The 27145-nt window shown below is 45.3% G+C and overlaps 2 protein-coding genes across 6 annotated transcripts in view; both read right to left on the bottom strand.

The window, feature by feature from the left end:
- Positions 1-328: 328 nt before the first annotated feature.
- GOLGA1 (golgin A1) lies at positions 329-16428 on the bottom strand. Of its 2 annotated transcripts, XM_030286929.4 has the most exons (23): positions 16291-16428; positions 15660-15958; positions 13977-14067; positions 12595-12669; positions 12009-12106; positions 11463-11495; positions 10810-10938; positions 10359-10528; positions 9880-9991; positions 9661-9756; positions 9310-9435; positions 8374-8469; positions 8036-8131; positions 7624-7776; positions 7303-7398; positions 6531-6620; positions 5683-5785; positions 5256-5413; positions 4922-5083; positions 4375-4434; positions 3658-3822; positions 3393-3479; positions 329-2572 (listed from the first exon to the last, which is right to left on the bottom strand). In XM_030286929.4, exons 2-23 carry the CDS (start codon positions 15792-15794, stop codon positions 2492-2494), a joined length of 2412 nt encoding a protein of 803 aa, XP_030142789.4. In that variant the 5' UTR covers positions 15795-15958; positions 16291-16428; the 3' UTR covers positions 329-2491. The 2 variants fall into 2 exon arrangements, with proteins under 2 accessions (XP_030142789.4, XP_030142790.4); XM_030286930.4 differs by lacking the exon at positions 12595-12669.
- Positions 16429-16746: 318 nt separating this feature from the next.
- Positions 16747-27145, bottom strand: part of SCAI (suppressor of cancer cell invasion) — a 32397-nt gene continuing 21998 nt past the window's right edge. For 3 of the 4 annotated variants that reach the window (XM_002188661.7, XM_072936549.1, XM_072936550.1), the window contains 4 exons: positions 24211-24283; positions 23501-23674; positions 23319-23419; positions 16747-22259 (listed from right to left, as the gene is read on the bottom strand). In XM_002188661.7, the coding sequence (XP_002188697.7) occupies positions 22110-22259; positions 23319-23419; positions 23501-23674; positions 24211-24283 (498 nt within the window). In that variant the 3' untranslated portion in view covers positions 16747-22109. The remainder of the gene's footprint in view (positions 22260-23318; positions 23420-23500; positions 23675-24210; positions 24284-27145) is intronic. The other variant, XM_072936548.1, reaches the window with a different exon arrangement.

Here is a 27145-nt window from a genome sequence, read left to right as displayed (position 1 = left end):
CTGGATCCATGGCTGTCTCCTTGTCCCTCTGGCTCGGGCAGGGGACACAGACCCTGCCCTTTGGCACCGAGGAGCAGCTGCCTGGGGAGCCCCAGCTCCACCCAGCCCTTGCTTCCAGCAGCTGCTCAAAGTGCAGCAGCAGCTGGTCCTGTGGGAGGTGATTGTGCAGTGGCACAACTCCCTGTGAGAGACCTTGGTGGCACAGCTGGCACACCCATCCTCACCCTGGGCAAAGGTGGGGTTTGGGTCATGGTTTAAAAGTCAATTTTAAATTGCTTAAAGCATCCCAGGGGAGATAACCAGAACTATAAAAAGACAGAAATCAAAATTAGGGGTTTGATCCAAAATGTATTGCACCACAAATTTCATAGTGTTTCATCATACAATCCATATTTACAGCACAGAAGGAAAGAAATCCAATGGTGATAGAAAGGATTATGTATAACCACTGTTCTGAGAAAGTGCATTAGCTTTTTAATACATGTATACACACCAGTCTTGCTCTGATACCTAACGAAAATTCAACACTTAAGAACTAGTTTATGGTAAGCTGATCCTTTATGAGCTTTGGGATCTGAAACTGAAGTTGTTAGTGAATATATAACCTAAGATTTTACTTTGTCACCCCAATCCAGGCTGCCTGTCCTGCTTTCCTTACTGTTCAGCAGTAACCTTTGAAGCCAGGATCAGCATCAACCCAACAGTCATTCAGCAGGGAGCAGTGGGAGTGAGGGAGTCCTGATCCCTGGTCCCACAGAAACAGGGCAGAGCAAAGGGTCATTAGAAAGGAAAATATCTCCGAGAATAAAATCTTCCCACAACCAACAGGGTTATTCCACCCTGCTGTATCTCAGTAAAGAAACCATTTAAATAATGTACTTTTTGATTGCCTATTTTCACAGTAGAGCAGGGCTGAACCCTTCCATGCTCTATCCTGTCTGCAAGTGCCATGAATCTGGTTACTGAAGACTGTTTGGACAAGCTTTAGTTGGTTTTCTTACCTTCAGCCAAATCCAAGCTGGCTCTAACTGAGGAGCAGCACCTGTGCCCAGGAACAGCTCCTGGGAGTACCTGTGTCTGGGGTGGGGCTGGCTGGGACACCAGCAGGGTCTGCATCAGCACATTCACCTGCTGGATCTCCACTGGAGAAAGCTTGAATTATCCTGAATATATTTAACAGAAGTATGAACTTCCTTGTAAGAGAAGTCCCAGAACTGCAGCATGCTCACTGAATTCCACACATGTGTAGATTTTTGGAAATAGGTCCCAGTTTTCGGAAGTCAGACATAGTGCTGCTTCCCATTTGGATCCAGATTTTGCAGTGGTGTTAATAAGTCTGGGCAAAATTGTGCTTCCAGGGAAGAAGTGCCACCTTGGTCCCCTCTCCTTATTGTATTAGGAAAACAAGCTGCTGGAACCACAACTTGTTCACTAAGAGTTGAATTTTGCCCTCAAAGCCCTCATGAGCAGCATTTCTTTTACCCTAATAGTCAGGACACAGTTAACATATTCATAACAGCTTTTAAGCATCAGTATTTGAAGTACAGAAAACCACAACCAAAGAGGCAGATCCTGGTTATAAGGATTTGTTGCTAGCAGACTTCAAAGAAAAAAAAAAAATGAATCAAATTGTTTAGTACCAGCATTCTCCACCCTTTGTAACTAGATTTTTATTTTTTTAAAATAAAAGGTATTTTTTAGTGTGGATTTACAATACCTGGAACTCGGCTTTAAAAATTTAAAATGGTTTCCTACCCCTTTTCCCACTGCTAACAACCCATGGAACAGGATAATGGATTAGTTTTAAAGGCGACTGAGGATTAGGTACTATAATTAAGACCATTTTAAATATTATTTTTCTTTAAGAAAAGTAAAATCAGACAACTCTAAAGTTGTGCTCTCAAATTAAATAATCATCAACATGCAGCCTTGAGGGCTGCAGGCCAGGATAAATGCACCTTAAATTACACAGTGATATGAAAAAATGCCAACCATTAGTTAATGTCAGTATTAGAAGGCAAGGCAGAGTTCTTTTTTGGTTAAAGCTCCTGCTCCTGTCCTGTGAAAGGCTTTGCAAACTATGCCACTCTCAACACTGTTCTGCCAAAGCATTTTTCATTGCTGGCTTCCCACAGCCAGACAAGCAGCTTTGCTGTGCCCCGAGTCTCTGGAGCAGCAGCTGGAATCACCATCCCACAAGAGCCTGGACTGGCAGCGAGGGCTCAGAACTCTGTGGGGCAGGAACCCAGCAGTGATGAGCACAAGGAGCTGCTCCCATCACAGACACCGAGGAGGTCCCCGACTGCAGCCCAGAGCTGTTCAGTCTGTAGTGAAAATGTCTCCTCGCACAGTATTAGTTTTGTAAACAGAGCCAGAAGTTCTTGTACAAAATACTGCAATGACAGTGATTAAGACACACCTGGAGCAGTGTGTTCAGCATTCTTTTCACAGAAAGAAGTGCCTGGATACTGTTTGCCACCTTCAGGTTCCCTTAAGGCCACAGAGTCCTTGGGCTGGAGATAGACGGGCGGATGCTGCCTTTGGGAGACGGCTTTGACCCAAACCAGGACATCTGGGACACAACAGCACAGAGCACATCACACAGGGGTCAGACTTAAGGGGTGAAAAATGATCAATATGGTACACAGCCATGTTCTCATCGTTTGAGGGAAGGACCCATTTATAAATCAGATTGCTGCAGACTCCAGACTCAAGAACTGGAGGCGGCTTCACACAGCCAGATCTGGAAGGAGCAGCACCCACTTCCCATAGGTGAAAATGACTGAAGATTATACTTACATATATTCATTTAAAATAATTTCAAATTAGAACTCTACAGTCATTCAAACACGGTGCCTTTAGTCAATGCAGCGTTAGTGTTCCCTGAACGACAGTGAGCAAATCTCTTCATCTGCAGACTGAACATCCCATCTCCCTGGGTGGGCAGGGATGATGCAGGACCTGGAGCTGAGGCAGCACTCACTGTTGAACGTTCCCTAACCACCACACAGCCAGGGCCATACAGATCTCAGCTAAGCCCATGGAAAGGACACAAAGATCTTGGTATCCGAGCCCAATGTCGAAAGGACAAACCCAGAATTAGGCTCCTGCTGTTAAACACTAACTGTTCGGGCAAGGAGCTTTCAGCTTCTCCCCACAGATCAAGTCCACCGGGCAAAGCTGTCCTCCAACTCCTCTGAGCACCAGAAAGCTGCTATTTCCCTCACTGAATGGGACAATTCCTGGCATGCAGGCAGTCAGCTAAAATTTTAATAATAAATCACACTTATTATTGTGGCTAACATTTGAGAAAAATACACTTTTCCTAATCTCCCAGCATCTAGAAATTTTCGTTGTCTCATTAGAGACTACATATGGCACAGAACCCTTACCTTGTACTCCAGAGTTTCTTTGAGCATGTTTTCTTCCTCTTGTGAAAAATTCAGTAACACAGACACAGCTTTAATGAGATGGAATGCCTGAAAGAAACCACAGAGCTGTGTTCCAAACACGTTGCTGTCATCTATTTTGTTTTATTGTCCCCACTGTACACTTTTTAATTGCAAAATTATGGAATTGGCATAAAGCATCCTTAGGAGTTGACAGGTGGCAATTTCTAGAGAAAGACAGATGTAGAAAGAGAAGTGGCACCTTTACCTCAGATTCCCTGCAGGACATGAACTTCAGTACAACATGTTTAAGGTACTCAAAGTTTATCTCCCTCGAGTCGTTCAAGTCAGAGTTGTTGGTGACAGTCACAGTAGCATTAGGCACTTCAGAATTTCCACGTAGCTCAGGTACCTCACTGTCAGGCCTTATTTTCTACAAAAAAAAAAAACCCAACCAGCAGAAGAAAAAGAGAAGCACATTGCAGATGCTGTTAGCTTGACACTGGGACGGGTCTGGGTTCAGGATATTTAAAGAGGGATGTATGGATGTACCCTCTTTAAGAGGTGGGTACAAACTGGGCATCAACAGCCCCTCATCCTTCATGGGTCACAGCAGAGAAGTGTCTCCAGCTCTCCCTACACTCAAGGACAGGAGCTGGTTGATGTCAGTGTTCTGTGTACGTTACCCAAACCAGCATGGAACTGTCTCCATGTGGAAATTATCCCTTGGTAATTATCTCCTACCACTAACCTGCTTTGAGCCTTTCAAACGTGGTCTATCTTCAGAATAATGTTCAACATCAGAACAAAAATAACAATTTTAAAACTTCTGTTAATTTTCTTTTAAATAGACTTTTTTTTGTCTTGGAGAGATAAACCATTGCAGAGGGATGCAATAGGAGTTAGCAGTCAAGCTTTTGGAATAACAGTGCAAGTACCTGCCAGCAAGTGCCACCTGAAGAGACTGAAAACACACGACCCTTACCAGCTCTTTCTGGAGAGTTTTCTTGAGTTCTGTCATTCTTTGCTGAAGTTGCTTTATCATCTGTAAGCACAGCAAAGGAGAGTTTAACACAGTATTCATTATCAGGACCCCCAGGTATCTGGAAAAACCCATGACAGACAAGTACTGAATGAAATAATAATTAACCAACACTGCCAGCTGTGAAGAAGCAACCTGAAAGCCTTTCCTTGCCAGCTGCACACAGCAGCAGGCATGTGACAGGACACTTGGGCTTTCATGTGACAGTGCCATGGAACGGAACCGAATGCACTCAGAAGGGCTCTGCAGGAAAGCTGTAAATAGCATCATTTGGTGCATCTTTCTGCCAAAATAGATCAGGATTCATGCAGCTCTTGCTGCAGCTTTTATTCATGGTTGGTGGTACTTGTGCAATCCAGAGAACAGCAGTTACTCACAGCATACTGGATTCAAATTGAACAGGCCTGTCCTTTAAAGGCTGCAGTACGGCAGCCCCAATTACTTGGCTTCCTAATTAAAAGGGGAAAGACTACCAGCTGTTTCTGTTCACCTTGTTTTTCTCGGCAATTTGCTGTTCCAGCTCTCTATTATCTTTCTGAAGTTGAACAACATCTGCAGCTGCCACCTCTCCGTTCTGCTCCACCACAGAGTTTTCTGGAGAAGGCAAATGTTCATTGTTCAAGGCCCTTGTTGATTCCTCCAGTTCCAAAACCTATAAAAATAAACATTGGAGAGACATCATGACATTTGCAGCCCAAGAACACTCCCCAGGGAGAAAACCAGACTTCTTTTTGGTTGTCCAGGCAGGACAGAACTGGAGGGCTCCTGCACACCTCCCTCTTTTCCCAGGAAGTCTGAGAGAATGGATTTGCAACTGCACTCACATTTTTCTCATGCTCTCTGGCCAACAGGCACTCCTGTACCTGCAGCTTCAGCTCATCAATTTCTTTTCTTGCTGTTTTCTCTATCTCCACTGCTTGGCTCTGACGTGCTTCTATGTCCATCTGTAACTGATGCACCTGCAGCAAGACAGCTTCATGGTCTGGGAAAGGAGAGACCTGCTTAGTATCAGTGTTGCACACCAGATGGGAGTTTCTAATCCATTTGGTCTGTCATGATGACAGAAAGCCAGGGGAGAGGGAGAAAGACAGGAGACTGTCCGATTGTTAGTGAACAATAAGCCATTTTGAAAATGCTAAACGATTTCATATGGAAGAGAAATCTAGAAAAACTACAATCTACCAGGCAAGGTCAAATCTAGAGACTCTACTAAAAAGTTGTCTGGGATACAGTATACTCATTTGGTCTAACCTTGACTGAGCTGATTCAGTTCTTCCTTCTGTTTTAGAAGCAGATCACATTTTTCATCAATCAGGTGGTCTTTCTCCTTTATTAGGGTATTCAGATGTGAAACCTTCAAAGGAGAAAAACAATGAACAGAAGTCATTAAAGATATAAAACAGGAAGAGGGTGTTGAAAGATCCAACATCCTTCAGAATCTCAGCAGGCATCACCTCCACAATGCTGCCCTCAGTAACAAGCACTGAAGTTATTACTGAGGAGCTAAACCCCCCTTGGCTTCTGTGCCACCATCAGATTGTCACAGCCAGCACGTGGCAGCTGCAAAAGCTCCTGAGCAAACCAGGAGATGGCCTTAAACCCCTTCTACACAGATCTGCCCAGCAAGCACAGATCTACAGCAGTCCCAGAAGAATAAAGAAACCAAAAGATGGGACTAACTCCAGTCAAACTTGCTCAGTTGACAGTTCCTACTTCAAGCAAACACAAGCTCACATTATCCACTATTTTTTATACAGGAAGAGCAAATCAAGACTACCTAGAATTGACAATTGGTACTGGATACAACTCCTTCCTATGAGGAAATGTACAATTTTACAACTGCTCTGCTCCAGAGGAACCCAGTGACACAAGCACTGAAAGGAACTAACCAGAACAAACAGGTTTCTTCCAAAGAAGCAGCCAGACGTCAGAGGCTCCCCATGGCCACTGCACTGAGACAACCACTGCTGTCTCACATGCTGTGGATATGACTCTGACCAAGGGTCTTGAATGTTAGGATAAACAAATCCAAACCTCGTCTGCTCTTTGAAAGGTTGGGACATCTCAAATACATTTTCAAACAGTCATTATTAACCAACCTGCTGTTGTAATTCCTCTCTCTGTTTCCGTGTTTCTTCCAATGCTTTGGCAATTTCCACACTGACAGTTTCTCTGCTGCTCATCTCATTCTGCAAACCAGAAGTAATTGAGAGGTTATGTGAGAGAACTAAATCAAGTCAGTCTCTCATCTTTAACCCCAAATCTATTGGGACTACAATTATGAGTGTTCTGACACACTACAATTTCCAAATGAGTTAGGTTTGTTTTACTGACTGCTGCTCTCTGCATATGCAAGAGCAACACAGAACTGATGTAAGAACCCAAACAAATCAAGTCCTTACAAGATCTTTCAGCCTGAAGTCTCTGTTACAAAGAAGTAGCTCCTTGCTACAACAAATTGTGAATCCAGGAATAGCTATGAAAAAAATTTCAACCATCTAAAATCACAGTCAAAATTGGATAAACTGTAAACACCCAACTAATTTAAGTGCTTGGTTTGAAGTGGAATCTGATGTTGAACCATTCTGTATTCACCACTGCTAACAGGATTTCCAAGCTCCTCACATGCCTGACAATATGGGAATGTATTATTTCTGCCAGATTTAGGCATTTTGGGTCAGAAAAGCACCAGCCCTTTGTAATGCCTCTCAAACACATTTCTGCTGAGTACCAGAGATGATTTACAGTTCCAAGTACCTGCAACTGAACATAACAGGTCTCCAAGCACTGAATGTAACCCACTGTGCTGCTTGCTGTTCCTCAGCCTCAGCTCTGTCCCAAGACAATGCCAGTACCCAGTCCAGCCCTTACCTTCAGCCTGTTCAGTTCAGACTCTTGTTGTTTTAATGAACTCTCAAACCCTTCTTTGCTTCCCTTGAGGTCCTCATTTTCCTTTTCCAATTGGCTCTGTAAAGTAAAGTGTATAAATACACAGTACGATTATTCTAATGTTTTGTTTAAACAATTAAACACATCTAATGCTTTGCTCATATTTAGTGCCTCAAAGTATGATATCTTCTATTACAATGCCAGGAGCACTGAATAAGAACGTTCAGACAACAAGCAAGCTCTACAAGCTGTGTTAAAATCATGTTGTGAAAACTCTCACAACCCACCAGTTTCTGTACTTACAATCCTGTGCTGAGTTGTTGTTTTATCCAATTCCCAAGCTTTTTCAATAGCAGCAATCTGAGACTCCAGCCCAGTAACTTTCTGATCATACTCATGTTTTTCACTTAAAATCTGTTGCTGCAGTTGTTTTCTTTCATCTTCTAGATCAGCTTGCTTAAGAGAAATAAAGAAAACCACATCAATGGAATGGTATTTTGACATCATTCTGACAAAGATCAGACACCATTCCATGAGACACTCTCAAACTGACAACATTATTCCTTTGGCAGCAGTGTCATGTACTCACAGAGCAGAGTTCAGGAGACAAACAACAAGAAAACAAACACTTGAATAACAAAACAGAGAAGTGATTATCTCTGGGGATGCTGAAGACTGATCTGTTACTAGTCAGTGAAACATGCAGAATACTCACCAGCTTCTGGATCTTCAGATCCTGGTCAGCAGCTGCTTCTTGGCTCTTTTTCAACGTTTCCGTTGCAATCCGTAGTTTCTCTTCCAGTTCTTTATTCTAAAATTACACCATTAATTAAATTCCTTATCCACTGGCATCTATGCTATTAAAAAAGTTTGCATAATACAGAGTGGCCCAGAGGGGGAAGGTAAAGATTAAATCCCTGAAATCACAGAGATAGAGAAGCTGCTATTTCACACGTGTGGTTTGAGAAATTCTTCACACAGCACTGCCCCAGCAGTGGAGGGCACAGAGGATGAAAAGAGGGGGAATCTGTGGTGAAATGAAAAGCTCCTCACCTGTGTTTCCAACTGGTTCAGAGCCTCTCCGTGCTGTGTCCTGTCTGTCAGTACCTGCTGCCTGCTCTCCTCCAGCCTCTGCTCAAGAGCAGCTTTCTGAATATTACATTGAGGTGAAGAACATCAGCAAGGATGGACAAAGACATAAGTCAGGAGGGTAATAAAAATTTTCCTTTTTATTTTGTTTATAAGGTCAAACTCAAATGGGACAGAATGTTTTAATATCTCTAGGTAACTTTAAACTGCCTTGAGTTTACCAAGCCAAGTCCATTTGTCACAGCAACACCGAGGTGACGTGAGTGTAGGCACCCTGACCAGGGAAAAGCAAACATTCCCCTGTCTCCCCAAGACCCAGCTGGGGAAACATTGCTCCAGGCTGATTCTGAGCAGGAGCATCAGCGCTTGAGAAAGAGATCAAGGAGCAATGGGAAAAAAAGGGATTAAGCACAGCTAAGTTTCTGTTTCCAGCTGTTGTTTAGCACTTCTGAGGCTGAGGTTTTCAGCATACAACATTCTGTTTGCACATCTATGTGCAAACAGTTCCCCTCCCTGCCCCACTGCCTTGTCAAAGAACAAGGAAAAGCATTCACTGTTCTTGTGAGGATTAATTAGAAAAGCTCCCAAGCTGTGCCACCTCCTGTGGAGGTAGAAAGCTGCTCTCTTCCTTCTAAGCAGTCAGATGCAGTGCCCAGACAGACAATGCAGAAAAGCCAGCACAGAGATCCGTGCAGAGCCTACACAAACAGGCTCAGTGCAGCCACCCACATGTTCTGCCCAGCACAGACAGTGTGCCAAAACACACTGACAGGACAAACGTGGCTGCGTGACATCAGCAGCTTTCTTTCAATGGGTGACAGGAAATGTATGACCTAAGAAACCCAAAACAAACAACTCACTAATACTGTACTTCTAAGCAGCCTTTAACTGTGTAATTACCTCTTTGAGCAGCTCCTGCACATGTTCATCTCCTGAGAGATTTCTTTCTAGCTTTTTTTCCAGGGAAGACACCTTTTCCTGCAGCTGTTCAGTAAGTTTATCTCTCTCAGCAAGTTCAAAAGTCATCTGTGAGAATGAGAAATCACAGAATCTTTTTTGTAATGAAGCTTTCTGCTGAACTGTTGTGGTTTGACTTTTGAAAATGCTAACAGAAAGGAAAGTTCTATTTGAAAAGACAATACGATCCTAGAACACTTTCTGGGCACCAAACTTCCAACTACACAAAGGTGTACATGACCCAAATGTGCACCTTTACACCACCAACAGCACATGCATCTGAAAGCACCTCACCTTTTGCTTCTGCTGCTCATATTCCACTTTCAGAGATTCATGCTCCATTTGTAACATTTCCAGTTTCTTCTCACAACCAGAACCAGCCACTCGAGCCTAAACATTTTGACAAATTACTTACTTTGAAATTTAAATTTCCAACACCACATAACTGATATCTAATCTAACTTCCGCAGACATGGAGCTCTTTGAATCAAATCTCACTTGGCTCAAACTTACATTTTGCAAGTCTACAGAAAGCTGCTGAATGACAGTTTGTAGCTCCTGTTCTCTTAACTCCAGAGCAGTGATCTTATTTTCTGCATTTGTCTCAGCTGTCATTAGTTCATCTCTTTACAGAAAGAGAATAAAAACAAGTGACATACCATTCCAGAAAAATAATCTTTAGCAGGCAATTCTGCTACTTATGAAAATGGACATTAATAAAATTTTCTTGCCCTAAAATCAGCCACCATCATAAATCACTGCTTGATTATACATTTTCAAAAAAAGTAACAGTTAAGCATTCAAACCACGAAAAAAGGAAATAATTTACAAAAAAAAGTAAACGGTTTGGCATTTACATCCCCACGGCCATAGCAGAGGCAAAAATTCAGTCAACTCACTATATACATAAACTCTTCCAAAGAGAAGTGAGCACAAGGTAAAAGCACAGGGAAAACACACCCACTGCCCGTGTGAAAGCCCCAGCTGCATACCTCCGAGCCTGCAGCTCCAGCAGCTGCTGCTGCAGGCCCTGGAGGTCCCTCCTCAGGCCCCAGGACTCGCTCCTCGCCTCCTGCAGCTCCGCTCTGGCCCGGCTCAGCTCCTGGGCGCGCGCCTCCAGCTCCTGCTCTGCTCTGCTCAGAGATTCTTCCTTCTTCAGAAGCTGCATATTGCAAGATTATCTTTGGCATTACAGACATCCAGTAACACTGATAAACCTTTCCACTGAAACCTGCCTGTTTCACTAATTTGTGGTCTGAATTAAGTGAGATAATAAACTTGTGTATTGGTGTTAGTGTCAGTTGGTGCCAAAATCCTGTTAGGATTTTGACACCAACCAAATCTGTGAACAAGCATAAAGGCTCAAAAAATGAATGCTGGGCTACCACTAACTTAATATCCTAGTAAAAACTTTAGGAAACAAAAAGTTTAAAATATTCTTACCATGTGTTTAACTTTGGCCATTTCCTGCTGCTGAAAGCCCTCCAGTTCATCGATTTCATCTCGTTTTTGGAAAAGGTTCAAACTCTGCTCCCTCATTTCTTGTAACTCTGTTTGAAGCATTTTCTTTTCCTGATAAATGAACAGAACCAAAGGATGTCAAAGGATCTCTGTATGCTTATGTCAAGTTAATGGGAGTTCAGGTAAACTCTCTGGGAAAGAAATCTTGTCTTGCAGCTGTATAGCTCATGATGGTGGTCCATTCAGAACTAGAAATCCTTTCAGATTCATGTCAGTGAAAATTACCAAACTTCAAAAAAAGATAAAAAGAAATCTGAATTCATTATAACGCCACCAATGACCATCTAAGCTGAATTCTTAAAAATGGACAGTGTTCCACCTTACAGAAGGGCAACTTTCCCATCACAACCCATTGTTCTTTACTTCCCTGCTGAAAAATAAAACAAGAAAGACTTCCCCAAGCATTTGAGCTGGTAACAAAGAGCAAATTATTAGCCTCTCCCACTGAACAAAGACCAAATAATAAAAAGGGCTGAATAGAACTGAGTTCTGATAGAGTTGGAAGTGTGCAGGATGGTGTTTGCAAATACATACAGAGACACACTACACCCCCTGAGAAAAACATCCAAGGTTACCTTTTCAACTTGACCAAGTTTTTCCATCCACTCCTGAACAAGAAAGAAAGGAGAAAAATAGATATCAAAATCCATTTGCAGACTTTCATGGACAGCAATTATAGTTAAAAAAAAAAAAAGGAAAAAGAAGAATTTGTACTGTTAGCAGATACTAAGGTTTGGTAATGATTAAAAAAATAATCAGCAGCAGTACAGTAACAGCCAGTGCTTGAATAGATAAAGGCTGAGGAATCATTCATGCTACCCAAATACATAAGTTTTATGCAAGTAAAATAAATGTGACAACAGGCCTACTGCCACTGGATCTTACCCAAGCACAAGCTTAACCTTTCATTAGGAATTTTTGTGGGCCCTTGTTAAAACCAGTCGGAACAGTCTGAGCAGTGACAAGTCCTGCACCATTCCTGGCTCTGAGCTCAGCATTCCCTCCTTCCCTCAGCACTGGCACGCTCACACACAGGGCTGAACAATTATTTTAATTAATAGCAACACCTGCTTAAAACATCAGGGTCATGAGAGTCCAAAGCCCTGCTCAAGCTCTCCTACCTTGTCCTTTTTTTCCAAGGCCAAAGCCATTCCTTCAGCCATCTTGGCTCGACTGGCCTGATGAGCTTCATTCTGCTCCTGAAACTTCCTCATGGAGGCTATCAACAGAGAAACACCAGTTATATTAAAAACTCATATTTTAGAATTTTTTCTCACTTTCCTGTAAATTATTTATAACATTAAAGAGCTTCTTCTGCAAGTAATTAGCCCCATCTTGACTGTAGCACTAGCGCTGTGCTACTCATTCCCTCACGCTGCTTGCAGGCTGGCAAAGAGCCAAAGCTAACAGCAGACAGGAATACTGCTCCTTGCTGGATTAGAACAAAGCTGCACGTTTCCAAAAGGTCTGTCCTGCATGCTAGTCCCAAATTTGGCAGGAGGAGTATAATTACAACTTCATTCAACACACTGCTGCTGCTTTTTATGCTGTAAATAAGGTAACAACTCGTGTTCTAACTGTTCACACTACAGAGGTGCACACTTTGCAAGGAAATCATTAACACACCTGTACACCAAACCTTTTTCCTTCCAACCACAGCAATTTTCAACTTAACTGAACAGAAAGGAAAAAAAGAAAAATACGTACAATCTTGATGCTTTTCTAATGCATTTTCAAGCTTCTCTTTTATCTTCTGCAGATTTCGGATCTGATCAGCATAATCTTGTGTGAGGAGGGAGAAGAACAGACCAAGAATGGACAGACATTGGGGAAGGACATTTTTAGGGTAACAAAAAAATAAAGAAGAAAAAGAAAGGGAAAAAAAAAAAAAAAGAGGATGAGTGGCAAATGACAATGATTTTCTCAATCAGAAAATCATTCCTGCTGAGGAAAACTTGGGTGACCACAACAATGAGCACAAGCAAATAGTTCTGTACTGTCCACAGGGTTGGCACAAACAGAAGGGCTGTCCCAGGGTGTCAGTCACACAGACAAGAGCAGAACCAGAGAATGAACAACTGTCCCTCCCTTTTTACTTCATCCCAGAACAGCGATGTATCTCACTCTGTTCAGGAAAGGTGTCTGGCACTGGGGGTGCAAGGAAGGGTTAATTCATGGCCAATGCATCCACCTGCTTGTTGTTGCAGTCCCACAGCACTGCCCTCACTCAGAACTGACACAGGAGGGAATAAAAACCAAAAGAGAGTATGCACACGCCCTGGGAAGTTCCTGAACAATGGAAAAGAGGATTTACTCACTGACTGGCTGCCTGCATGAGACTCCAGACACCCAGAGCCTCCCTCTCTTGCGTTACGCCCCAGCCAGCACTTTTAAGTTTACATTGTGCAAGCAGATGAGCACTTGGGCCTTTCAAAATCAATGTGAAATAATTTTTGAAGCCTGTATTTTCTTGAACTGAACAGAAGCCCAGTAAGTCTCCAGAATAAACCAAAATAATCCATATCTGCCTGTAACCTTTCCTAATTTTCCGAGGCCTCCCATGAGTTTTGGGAAGCAGCAGTGTAATACGGTTCAGCCCAGCCTCTGGTCCCCTCCCCATCAGGGATGGAGAGCAGTGCCAGCCTTCACTAGAGCTTTACAGAACAAGGAATTAGAAATAAAAAAGCCTCAGGACTGTTTTATGTTGAATTCTTTGTTTCTACTTTGTTTCCAAGCCCACTTCTTTAAGGATGGCACTGTGTTACTGTCAGCATCAGAAAGCTCAGGCCCTATGAGAAACAAACCTTTGCACACAAGTGGGGACAGATGCTGTTGAAACATGGGACAGAAAGCTATCCCAGCTGTTCCAAGGAATCACGTAAACATATTGTTGCAATCAGCAAAGATCTAGTAGCCTTCATAAAAAATTAATGATACTGGATACTCCCTTGCTGTCAATCAACAGGGCTGCTACAAAACAATTTTTTCAAAAGACCCTAACCCCATGTGTTTTTTACGAATTAAACAATGTAAATTCAAAGGAAAGCGTTTCCTAAAGTAACAAGTTTTATATGTATCAGGACACTTACCAGATAGCTTCACCTCCAGTTTTCTTATTTGTTCATTTCTTCTGAACAACTGGGATGAAAGATCCTCTCTGGAGCTGCTTCCATCAGAAGCCTTGGGAGAAAAGCAACACTCTAGCTTACAAAATTTAGAAAAAGCGATCCTGCCACACATTAAGTCTGGGATAATAACCACTCTCCTGCCTAGGAATAGAACTGGGTTTTCCCATAGAGGAGAAAATTGTACTAGCACAGCAGAATGTGTAGAAATGCTGAAGGAGAAAACCAGCAAGGGCTTTAGAGTGCCAGGCTGCCTGCTCCCCAAACTGTCACTGAGGAGATGGGGCAATGGAATCACTAAGGGGGAGGAAATCAGCACAGCACAGGCACCAGGAAAGGTCAAAGAGAGAGCTGTGAACATCAAATTAAAAGAGAAGCAGTAGTGCTTTTCAGGTGGGATAAACTCACTGAAGCCCTGATGCAGCAATCTGTCCACACAAAATCCACCACATAACTGACTGATGAGTCCTCTGGTGGGTTTTGCTCCATAACAGTCAATAGCAAGAGCAGTTAAATGAATATTGATAAAACAACTAACTCTTGGAGGTTTCCTGAAAACCACTCCAATTCATTATTTGTTTTGCCATTTCATTATTTGTTTTGCCAATTCAGTGTTTGTTTTCTGTTTACAAACTTGCAAGACAGCAAACATAATTTCTACATGAGAATTTCCTAACTGCTAAAGAAAATAGCCTCAGAAGAACACAAGACTAATATAGTTCCACTATAACATGTATTTAAACATTAGAAGCTCCAACTTTCTGTTTAACAAAACAGAAGTTTCAGCTGAGCTTCAAAAAAATTTATTTAAAGCTCAGCTTTGCAAATAACTTCTTCACTCTGCAGAGACCGAACAGAGACTCGCTGCTGGCTCTGCAGTGGGGTGACACTGCCCTAATCCAGGCTTTCAGAAATGTGACAGCCAGCCATGCAGGGCAGAGGTGCCAGAGCATTCCAGGGTCTCGTTTAACCCATACGCTCCTGAACTGTACCACTTGTTTAAACCATGCTTTATAAGGAAAGACAGGAACTACGATAGCTTTGAGCACAACAACACTGCAGACGTTTTCAGCAGAGCAATGTCTCAGGCAGGAAGAGTACCAGGAAGCCAAGAGGTAAAATGACAACTGGCCAGCATCTAGCTGGCTTTTCTAATGACAGAGAAGCTGTGGCTGTGCCATCCCCAGAAGTGTTCCAGGCCAGGTGGGACAGGACTCACAGCCACCTGGTCTAGTGGAAGGTGTCCCTGTCCGTTGAGGGGGTGGATGAGCTTAAAGATCACCTCCAACCCAAACCATTCCAGGATTCTATGATTCAGTAATTAATTTACTAACACATACCTTACACATAATTACAGCTTTATTCAAAGTTTTATGTCTACTAATCAATGTTTTGTACTGAAACAGCTTTGTTACTCACGTTTACATGGGAATGGAAGCCTCCCAGCAACTACTATGTTTAACAAACGTTTTCTCCTCAATATTTAATTTCACTCAAGCTAATGATACATTTATGCATTGAGAGATACACTTACAAAGACACCACAGCACCTTTTCAAATCACACACTAGACTTAAAATGGTTGTCCGCAAAACGGTAATAAAAACACTGGCAGAGAAATGAGATTTCAAAGCAAGGTGTAACTCACGAAGTCGTCTCCAGAGTCAGCTCCCACAGACGTGATCGATTCCTTACTGACAGACCTGGGGATGCGGGCGGTTCCTGCGGGCCTGGGAGCCACCGCTGCCTCCTCTGCGATCTTCTTCTTCAGTTTGGCAAACATCTTACTGCTCTACAGCCCCAAATAGCCAGGTCCTTTTGGAAAGCCCAGCGTTTAACACGCTGACGCTCTTGTCTAAAGCTCCCAAACGCCGAGCTGAATTCCGAGCCTCATCCACAGCTTCACCGCATTCCCAGCGCCACTGAAGCCTCAAGGCCTGGCAGTGCCTGCAAATCAAACAGAGGGGGTTCCACACTAAAAAATCCCACCGGCACGGATCATTCAAAGCTAACAGAAAGCCATTTAACATCGCATCTGTTAGAAAATCGCGTCTCCCGGAGCAGAATCGTTGGAGTCCCAAACCAACGGCCCCGAACGGCGGCAGGGCCGGGGCCGGCCGGGCCCCCTCAGCGCGGCGCCCCCCGCCCGCGAGGGAAGGCGGCCGGCCCGGCCCGGCCCGCGGGGCTGCTCCGCTCCGAGGCACCGAGGGGCCGCCACCGCCACCGCCGCGGCCCGGCTGCGCCCGCCTCCCCCGCTCCTCCGGCCCCTCGCTCCTCACCGCCCATGCCCGGCCGGGCCTCGCCGGTCCCGCCGCCGCTTCCCCGGACTCCGCCGACCCGGAAGCGCCGCGCGGGGCGGAAGCGCCGCCGGGCCCGCTCCGCCTCCAGCCGAGCTCCGCCACCACGGCCCCGCTCCGCCCTCAGAGCCGCTCCGCCCCCGACCTAGCTCTGCCTCCAGCCGAGCTCCGCCCTCAGAGCCGCTCCGCCCCCGACCCAGCTCTGCCTCCAGCCGAGCTCCGCTCCGCCCTCCGACCGAGCTCTGCCTCCACGGCCCCGCTCCGCTCCCCAGCCGAGCTCCGCCTCGGCCCCGCTCCGCCCTCCGACCGAGCTCCGCCCTCACCACCGCTCCGTCCCCGACCCTCCCGCTCCGCTCCCGGTCCCGCTCCTCCCTCAGCCCCGCTCCTCCCGCTCCTCCGCCCGCAGTCGCAGCGCGCCGCGGAGCAGCGCCTCGGTACGAGCGTTTAGCACAGTTTATTGACAGCACAGTCCGCGGCGGGGCCGGGGCGGCGGCCGGACAGGGACACGAAGGGCTCGGACACGGCACAACCGCGAGCACCGGGCGGGAGCGGACAAAAGCGAACGGAAATTGCTCCAGAGTCTCTGGCAGGGCTGGAAGGGCGGTCGGTGGTGCCCGGGCCCGGCCCGGCTCCATCGCGGCTCTGCTGCTCCCCGCAGTGCCCGGCGGTAACACAAACGCGCTTCTTCCCTCCCCGAACGACGGCAGAGTCGCTTCTGGCATCACACTGCTTTGGCGATTACAGATCCCTTGCAAAAAAAAGTCCATTTGCTCCAAAAAAAGTTTATTTATATATCTCTATATATTTTAAGGAAAATATCCGTTTTTACCAAAATACGATATACAGGCACACAGCTGTAAAATAACTTTAAACCAATTCACTATAAAATTACTTTTGGTAATAAATAATTTGATTCTCAGAGAGGCAAAACGCTCCCTGTACCTCTGCAGCTGGGCTGCCCGAGGCACGGTCCCTCTGCATTCCCAGAACGCTCCCACCTGCGCTCCCCTCATCCTTCTCGCTGGGCCTGGCCCAGGGCAGAAGCAACTTGTGCTTTTCAGCCTGCATGAGGCAGAATCCTGCTCCCAACAATGCAGTTCGATGGCAGAGCGATAATCAACACGTGCCAAAAGCGAGCTGTGCAGTCAAGGGGGCAGATGCTCCCAGCAGGGTTTATTCTGCAAGGAGCGGCTGGTGAGATCTGTTCTGCTCTGGGGCTCCTGCAGGCCAGCAAGCTGTGCTGGGGTCTGCTCCCAACGGGAATCAAACCAGGAACAAAACATCTGTGCGTGCCTCTGGGCAGAATTCAGTCCTGAACCCCAAAAAGTGTCAGATTCAGAAATCCTGATCTAACTCTCCTCAGTCTTGGCAATGTTTTAGACGGGAAAAAAAAAAGTGGCTGTCACTCCTAAATCTGAAGCAGTTACGTGTGTCCTCTGCTCTATCAGCAGATCTCTATTGATGTTCAAAGCACCCAAATACAATTGGTCACAGAACAGTATTGTGCTAGAAGTCTGGTGTTACAAATATCAGAGAGCCCCTCAGGAGCGTATCATCTGCTCTGGAGAGTTTACCCGGCTGCTGTGTCCAGTCTGACCTTACGAGGCACACAGAGCAGTTTTCAGCTCTCTGTATTAAATTTTGTTCCCTTGTTCCTCAGCCCCAGGAGCAGCCACAGCCACCAGAGCAGCTCCAGCACCACCAGCACTGCGCGAGGCTCGGCCGCTGCTGCACCACTGAGCTGCACTCGGACACTTACTGAGGAATCAAACACAGGTAAAGCTTTTACGAAGAAACCTCAAGACAAAACAGTTGTTCAGACAGATTCCAAGCTTTTTAGCTTTGGGAAGAGCAGACGTGCAGCACAGCATGGTTACAGGACACGGGAGGCAGTGAGGCAGGGGAGGTGCTTCCTAGCTCGTGCCAGGGCTGGGCTCTGGAACAGCCCTTCCATCCCATCCTAAGGGGAGAAGCCTGACCAGAGCTACTCAGATTGTGGCTTTTGAGCGTGATTAATTGAAGCCAGATTTCCTGTTGCCCCCATCTATTTCCTATGATCCTTTAAAGACATCTCTGCACATCTCCTTGGGGAACAGTCTTGAGGGGTTTAGTCAGCCATGACTTGACAGACATTATTTTGATGAACCACTCAAAGACAGGTCCTGAAACCTCTCAAGAAAGCACTCCAGGGAGCAAGTCCTGTTTGCGCAGCTCATGGAAGTTAGTGCTCCATTTAGCTGGTGCACAAAGCAAAACGACACATCACATCCCAAGAGGAATTAAAATCCAGAGCATTAAAGACTCATAACCCTGCATTGCCCTATCATTGTTATTTTGAGAAGTCAAAGGGGGAAAAAGGCAACAGCAGTAACTTTGGCGAGATGTTCCAAAGCCAATTTGAGCAGGGGCAGAAACCTACTGTGGGAGCAGGATTCATCTGAGCACACCACATGCAGGGAGTAGGGAGCCAGGCAGGAGCAGTCCTGTAAGGACACAGCTGGTCCAGTTCACCTTGTCCTCTCAATGTTTTACATGCAGAATTTACCCCTTTAATTTGGCATTGCCTGGTGCTGGCAAGTCTTCTCCGCTAATATAAGCAATAAAGATACATGGAGAAAGGGAGAGCGAGACAAGAGGGAAGGCATCAGGCCTGAGAAGAAAAGGATTTGTTCTCTTCTCAATTAAAAATGGTTCAGTCTTTGCTTCGCTTCCACACTGAGGACTGTGAGATACAGAAACCAGATTTTCTTCAGTACACACAAGCATACACCGAGAGGTACCTACGACCATAGCACAGAGCACAAAGTAGCACAAGTTCAGAATGACTTAGTTCAAACAAGACAAGCTTTTACTTGGAGGGGAAAATATCAACATTTTCATCTTGAAAGCAGTTCTTTGGGTGGGAAAGAAGGGGCTGGCTCAAAATCCAAGAGCAGACACTCGTCCTAGCTACAGCTAGAGCAGACAGAGGGTATGAGCCCTCTGCTTCCACAGTACAATTCCATACTCCTCCCAGCACAACAGGAGTGAAATCTTTATCTTTGAACGTCCCAGCACTGGACCTTCTAACAAAGATCAGCAGGTAAGAATTAGGAACCTCAAAAATTAATTTTTGACTAAGTTCAACTTCTGAACTAATTCTCAAGGCCTAAATTCTCCTCCCACATTCCAGCTTCTTATATTAAAAAGTGCATTCTTCTCTGACGAGATCTACCTTGGCAAAAAGCAAACAGAACTTCCTCGAAGGGCTGCAAATGGTAGAAGCCTCTCAGGTCACAAGCAAGGACTCCCCACTTCAGCCTGGCTAAACAAAGGTGAGGACCACCAAGGCTTTCCCAGTCCATTCACAAGCAGTGTCCCAGAGGTTCACCAGCCCACACGAGTGGAATCATCATCATCATCACTCCTATGCTTGGAAACAGCATACTCTTTTCTTTTCCACAGAGATGGAACCAAAAAAGGAATTGCTTCATCAAAGCAACAGCTAAAGCAAAGCAAAAGCATTTGGCTGGAAGGCAGTGAGCTGGGGAAAATTAAATTCCCTTTTTCCATGCAAGCTGAACGCTGCTGGTAGAGGAACAGCAGGCAGGGCAACAGATAACCTGCCTCTCACTTGCTGCTGCATTAAAGGCTTCCTGCAGCTTTAACCTCCACACACAATCCCACGTTTTAGCAACTGGGGACCTCCTACCAGGCAGAAAGGCCAGGATCAGCTTCACAGTAAATCCATGGATCTCATCACTGTAATACACACAGGGGTACCCATTCCCCTGGCTAACTGGGGCTCCTGTACCTGGAATCAGTTATCAATTGCTTCAAGGTCCAAGGGTAAATCCCTGGAAACAGCAAATTACAGTGGCAGAAGAGCCATAACCTTTAGTACAACCACAAATGATCTGCAGCACCTTGTGGAATCCACCCAACGTGGCGTATGTGTGTATATATAAATTTTGTATATAGACATTGTAGTGGTTCATTCTTTTTAATACATATACAGGTACCTATACATATATACATATTTACAATTTACACCAGCCAGTAGATGTATGTGTACTGCACATACACACACAAACGCCGAGCACACACATGCACACACACGAACACACACTCGTCACAACAGACTCCACAGCCCGGGAAAGGAAGTCCTGCCAGAGTCCAAAGAGCAGCACCAAGGGGGAGTCTCAATGTACCAGCTTCACGACTGCTTAGGACAAACACAAGCATTCACAGGGTTTTGTACACTTGGGAAATAAAGAAATGATGGTGCAAGCTTCTGCCCAGCTACGAAGAACCTTCATGCAAACTCCCCAGCTACACTGCAGCCGTTCCTGCTGTGCCACACTGTGCTCCCTCAGCAGAATGGACCCACCAGTGCTGTTCTGGCTGACCAGATCACACCCTGGGAGATGCTCTGCCCTCAGGATTGCCATGACACTGCAACAGTCACCACGTTCTGCACTGTTTGCACCTGAGCACAGAGGCGTGGCTGGGCTTAAACAAAAAGGACCTGTCCTCTCACTTCTTCTAGCAGCCCATGAACAGTGACAATTGGCTTTTTCATTTAATAAAGCATCTCCATTCCCTCATCCCTGCTCACCCTGCACTGGCAGGAGCTGCCAGAGCTCCTCTAGCTCTGCAGGGCAGGCAGTGCTGTCCCAAATGAGCCAGCAGCCCTTCTCCAGCCAGCCCCCTGCCAAGGCCCCTGTCCTCCTGCAGACACCCATCCACGCCGGGCCCCTGGGCCGGGGAGCCAGCGGTGCTGCCACAGCCACAGCCCCGTGCTGCTGTTCCAGGGCAGGACTGAGCCATGGGGCACATGCAGAGCAAACATCCAGGGGGTTCTGGCAGCCCCCACACCAGCACCTCTCCCGGGGCACGGGGCTGGGCACAGCAGGGTGACACACACCAGGGACAGAGGGGCTGGCACAGGACATCCTCTCAGCCCGTCAGGGAGCGGGCATGCTGCGGGAGCCACACATTCCATCCACACACGGAGAGGAGGGTAACACCTGCTGGAAGTGCTGGAATTTCTCAAAGTACCTCAAACTGAAGAATGCCCCCTGCTCCTGTGGCAGGACGCCCCACATGACAGTGAGAGGTGGGGGCTGACTGTCAGGGTTTGCAATGTGCTCACCACTGACCTCCTGCCCAACCAGGTCCTTGGCCAGCAGAACACAGTTCACACAGAGAACTGCTGCATCAAACTTACAGGGAGCATTAAGTATCTTTACAAATTCCCTTCAAAACACTGCTCCAAATGCAACTTAATTGCCCACAGTTTCGTCTCCTCACTTGCCTAAGACTGAAAAAATATATTTGTTACGAAGGAATCTGTGTTATTGCTATTGTTGGTTTGCACTGTGTGGTTCCATCTTTACCATTTCAAATCCAAACTCTTTGGGGATAAAATATTGGGGTTTTTTCTGTTGATTTTTTCTTTCCAATTTCTTAAAATTGTATAAAAATAAAGAATTTCCACAAATGTGGGCTAAAGGTAACCAATAATACTTCTATGCTTAGGATCAGCTGTTGGAAATGTGGTTGACAGCCACAAGACCAGAAATAAACCTCTAGTGATTCTTTAGTTTAACATTTAAAAGACATGAAAACTTCTGCTTATAAAATTGACCCCATACAGAATGGAACAGCTCAACTAACAGCTGTTTATTATTACTTTTTAAAATAATGGTCCTAAATTTAAAAATAAAATCAAGTACTTCCTTTTATGATTTTCACATTATAAAACTGCACCATTCAAAATCTGTGGCCAGGGAATCCCCTTTGCAGTAAGACAGTTTCTTTTAATAGTCATCGAGTGTGTTTTCCAGGAAAACATTCCTAACATCCAGTATGGAAGCCAGCTCCAAAATGTGCTTTTGGAGGTGAGGGTTCTCCACCGTTTCATCTCTTGGCAGCTGAGGATAAGATTCGGGATAATTTCGAGTCTCCTGCTAGATGACAGTGAAAACAAAGAGAATCAGACACTCATTTCTCTCACACCCTCTAGGAAGAAGACTGCAAAAGGCCAATTTCATCCTAATCTATTCAGTATGGCACAGAGACAGAAAACATTCTAGAATTTTCCGTTTTCTCTTTCCATTGGTTCAGAGAGGGTCACAGTGGCAATATAAATGCCTGTTCATCACAGATAGTAATTGGTGTGTTCACTGAGGCTTTGCAGAAAAAAACCCCAAAACATTAAAAGAGACAAAAAATATTCACCTGTACTTACCTACTAGGCTGGAGTTCAGTTCTTGAAATTACAGACATGTAAATATCTCCAGTGGGAGATTCATCTCATCCTAAAACAAATATCTAAGACACTGGGGGCAAATCTCTTCCCACTAACACAGCCCTACTTCTATTCCCTAGTATCAGAGCAGCCCAGGTAGCTGACTTAGGCTTGGAGAGCTGCTGGACATCTGCAGTTCCACAACTGAATACTGCACCTCTGAATGCTCCAGTCCCATTTTCCCCTGCAGCGTTTAAAATGGAGCAGGCGGTTTATATGCCAACACTCACATAAAATGGTGTAGATCCAGAACAGACTTCTCTGCTGGCACAGCTTTAACTAACAGAGAGGCAAAATACCATCTTCCTATTTAGTGTATTCATTTACACTTCAAAGACCTTTCAAAACCCATTCACATGAACACATTCCAGAAATAATGACCCACTCCTCCCAGCTCCCTCTTATATTCTTGTTCTATACCTTTTTGGTTGTGTAGAAATAATAATCTTAAGCGATAAAGAGGAATTTTTCTAGCAGACAAGGCTGTCCAGAGTGACATAATTGAACTGGAGTGTGCCTGCTGTGTTATGTGCAGGATGAGGCTCCTGCAAGCCAAAGGCTCCTTTGGAGAGACACAAAGGCAGAGCCTCGGTGCAGGCTGCAGGAACAGCATGTGAGCATCAGTCCCCTTTCTGAGGTCACCCTGGAGCCTCCCACCTGAGCAGGGCAGCTCTACAGCCCCTGGAGTTCCCACAAAGGCACAGACATCCCTGCATACCCGGAAGATTTTGTGCATCCTCATAGTAGCCGAACAGAAGATAAATCTTGTGAGAAGCAAGCGAAGAAATTCATCCCCGAAAAACTGAAGAAAGGACTGATCTGTACAGAAGGCAAAGAAAGCTCAGTTTAGAAAGGCTCAAACCCCCTCAAAAGGCTGAGCTGGGCCTGGCCAGGCCGTACCTATGGATCGGGAGTGGGTCAGCAGCTGGGCAATGTCCCGGTTGATTTTGCGGAGGTAATCCTGACACTTCTCCCACAGTCCTCGGCGCATGCTTGATAATCCAGAGACAAACAGGAATGCCATTAACGGATTGTTCAGAAAGAGTGTGAAGAGGCTACCCCGCTGAGACTGATCTAAAAGGGAAAATAAATCAATAGACAAAGGGATACGTTTGGCACATGAAACAGAAACGCTGTCCCTGCCACACAACGAAGTCGCTCACCCGCTAAATTCCGTCCCAGAGGAGCTACTCCTGTGTGTCATTGCACCTTCTCTCGTGCAGCCCTGATCAATGACTGGCAGTAAAGGCTTGCTGGAGACGTGCATTAACACCAAGACACCCAAACTGCCCCTGCTCCCTTTCTGGGAGCCATAACGCTGCCCCGAGCTGCACCAACCCACGCTGGGCTGGCCACTGCCACAGTCTCCGTGCAGGACAGCCTTTGCTCCCAGCTCCTGCTGGAGCCATCTGCAGAAATGTCACCAGCATGGAACAAGCTATTTACTACATACACTAGCTCAACTTTATCATACTACTTCAGGGACTGGTAGCCTGATTTAGGGGTTACAGAGTAGTGAAAAGCTGTCTTTTCCTGAGCAATCCAAGTTCTGTTTGGGACAGATACAGGATGCAACTGCAGCTTGTTGGGAAATGCAATACTGCACATACCTTGTAATGCTTTTGGATATGCTGTTGGAGAAAGCAAGCACACCAATGGCTGTCCAAATAAGTTTGTGAAATTCTGTAACAGATAAGAATTTTGAAGTATTGATGGTCACTTTGCTTGCCTTGAATATTCAGCAAGTCAAGGGTACAAATCATATTAATGACAGAAGACACTAATGCCCCTCACACAGCTCAGCACTGGCAATGAGCCTGACAAGTTCACTTACTCAGAGACTACAGCACAGAAGGAATATAACCAACTATATCTTAAATTAATTATAATTCTCTCATTTCGTTGCTACTGATGGCAGACACTAATTTCATGGAAATATAGCTTTCAGTAGTAATACATTTATTGAAAATAAAAAAATCGTGTTCTGCAGAAAAAGTGAAAGCAATTGGATTTAGCATCTTCCCTCAACACCAGCTGAACTGCCCAGTCAAAACAATTTCTTTCCTGTTTTCTTTCTAGCAGGAAGAGCTATGTCTGATGAAACAGGAGGGCCCAGAGAAAAGTTTTAAAGCAAATAACATCTGCTGTACTGAACCCTCATTTTACAACACTCATTTCATGCCCCTTTCACCAGCATTTTAAATGTTGCCAAAGTGTCCAACTGCACAAGAATTTCTCCAGAACCTGAAACACCACCACTGTCCACTTTCACCAATATTTTACCTGATAACAGTCCTGCTGTGTATCTGTCTGGTGGCAAACAATTCACACAAAGGGAAAAAAAGCCAAAAATCATGCACACAACCTCATTAGCTGCCACCAGAACAGCCTTCTTAAACTGAAGGCTTGCAAAGCCATAGAAAATGTGATTGTGCCTGCATCCTTTCAGAGCACAGACTAAAACCCTGCCTCCAGAGCATACGAGTGCCACACACACATCTGCAGATCAGATCCTTAAAACTGCAGTTTACAAGTGTAAGACCTACAACACCACAAGTATTTGCTTGTGAAGAATCCTCAAAAAGCTATTTTTTAAATTCCTTTTGGCATCTGCATAATTCAAATTAACTTTCCCTTCCAGGCAGTATATTTCAGTTATATTAGTTTTACAGAATTAATTTGATCTAAATCTGCTACATACTAGAGACAGAAATCTAATCTAATCAAAATAAAACATTTCCCATCTCTGACAGAGTGCTGAGTAGTGCTAAAAACCCTTCTAGTTCGTTAGGAGCCCAGGGAAGACTGATAATGCTGGACACTAAGGTTTGGTCTCTAAGGAAGAAACAAAGACAACTCCCTTGCAGACAGTAACAACAGGCCAGGCCAGGAATTGGTGAAACATTTCAACTCTCACAAGTCACCCTACACACTGCTGGTTTGAGTTGTGCACACACTGGCAAGGTTTTACCCTCTCCAGTAATTTGTATTCTCAGTACCATGGGCAGACTGACAGGTTTAATCAATTCCACCTCAGTTACAGAGCAGAGCAGCCACGGCACCAGTGAGAACAGCCCTGCAGCCCAGGAGCACCCCTGGGTCACCTGTGGGTCTCAGGCACTGCCTGAGAGCACTCTGGACTCTGTCCCAGCACAGGTTAAGCCAGGAAAACCTGCCCTGCAATCCAGATGTTAACAGGAGGTCTGGATATGGAATGCCCTACCTTCCATTGCCTAAACAACTCCAAAAAGAATAAACTCTACTTTGTTTCACAATTGACTGTTTTTTTTACTTCAGTGTCCAAGGTTTCCAACAGAAGTATTGCTGATATTTTTACCAGCATGTCATGTACATCTCCTTCCAAGAAAGACTGCCCATCATCTCCAAAAGAAGTCACGTCACATTTAAGCTTTGCTAAGCTAATTATTTATACCACATCACTGACAAAGGCCATGCATTCCCACTGGCTGGAGGTTTTGGTTTGGTTTGGTTTGAAGACTTTGCATTTTACCATGATCCTAGACAACCACAGCTACAGGAAGATATTGATTTTAAAATATTATTTCATCCACATATGCAGTGGTAACCTTCAAGAACACACAGACAGCTATATTTAAATGAAGTGTTAAAAAAAATTCACGGCTTTCAGTAGATGTGCTCGATTTGCAGTTATCTTCCACTTTCAGCTAAATATACAGAGGAGGAAGCTGTTCAAGTGCCGCTGATTTGACAAACTGGCAAGTCACTTCCTGGCAGGACTTACTTTTAGTCATCACCATTTAAGTCCTCCAGAGAGAGGGAGAGGATGGGGATGCATGCAGGAGAGCAGGAAGGGCTGCAGAAAAGGATGTGTGAGCATTTGCTGTTCCTGCCGCTACTGCTGGCAGTGACATTTAAATGTCAGGATAGCTCCTGTCCTATCAGGAAGGATCAGAGCAGCCATGGGGAAAAAAGTCAGTACTGACTTCAATTCCTCACACAGGGGCACAGAACCTCTTTGTTCATGACAGCACTTGAGCCTGCAGACACCTCCCAGCCCACCGGGGCACAGCCACAGGACAGCTCCCTCAGGGACAGAGGGACCAGGGGACAGCTCTGGGGACAAGGACCCCAGCACAACCACAGCCAGGAGTGTACACGGGCTGGAAACACTCACCTTGAGAGCTCTGCCATGAACCTTCACTGGAAAACAAAAGAAGACATCCAAACCAGTCCCCTTACACACCTGCCTTTGTTCAGTGGCAAGAGATGGGGAAGGTGAATGTCACTTCTGAAATGCTGAACCTATTTCTTTTTAGGTTCCTTGCAGTTTTGCCCACACTGTTCTGAGCTGGGTCAGTGCTCCTCGCAGCCACTTCTATAATCCTGTCCTGAAATCCTTCCAAAGCTCACATTTCTGTGCTCCTTCCACACAGACAGAGCTGGATGCTCTCCACCAGCTGTGCTAAACAGACTGGTGGGTTTTACTCTCCTGTCAGCCCACTGCAGAACAAGGAAAAGAAACTCAGTGGAAGTTACAGAGTTGCTTACTCTGTTGCCCACAAA

The sequence above is a fragment of the Taeniopygia guttata genome, chromosome 17, assembly GCF_048771995.1.
Source record: "Taeniopygia guttata chromosome 17, bTaeGut7.mat, whole genome shotgun sequence".
NCBI classification, from domain to species: domain Eukaryota; kingdom Metazoa; phylum Chordata; class Aves; order Passeriformes; family Estrildidae; genus Taeniopygia; species Taeniopygia guttata.
Note: the sequence above shows the minus strand (reverse complement) of the source record. Positions and strands in the feature narration are given on the sequence as shown.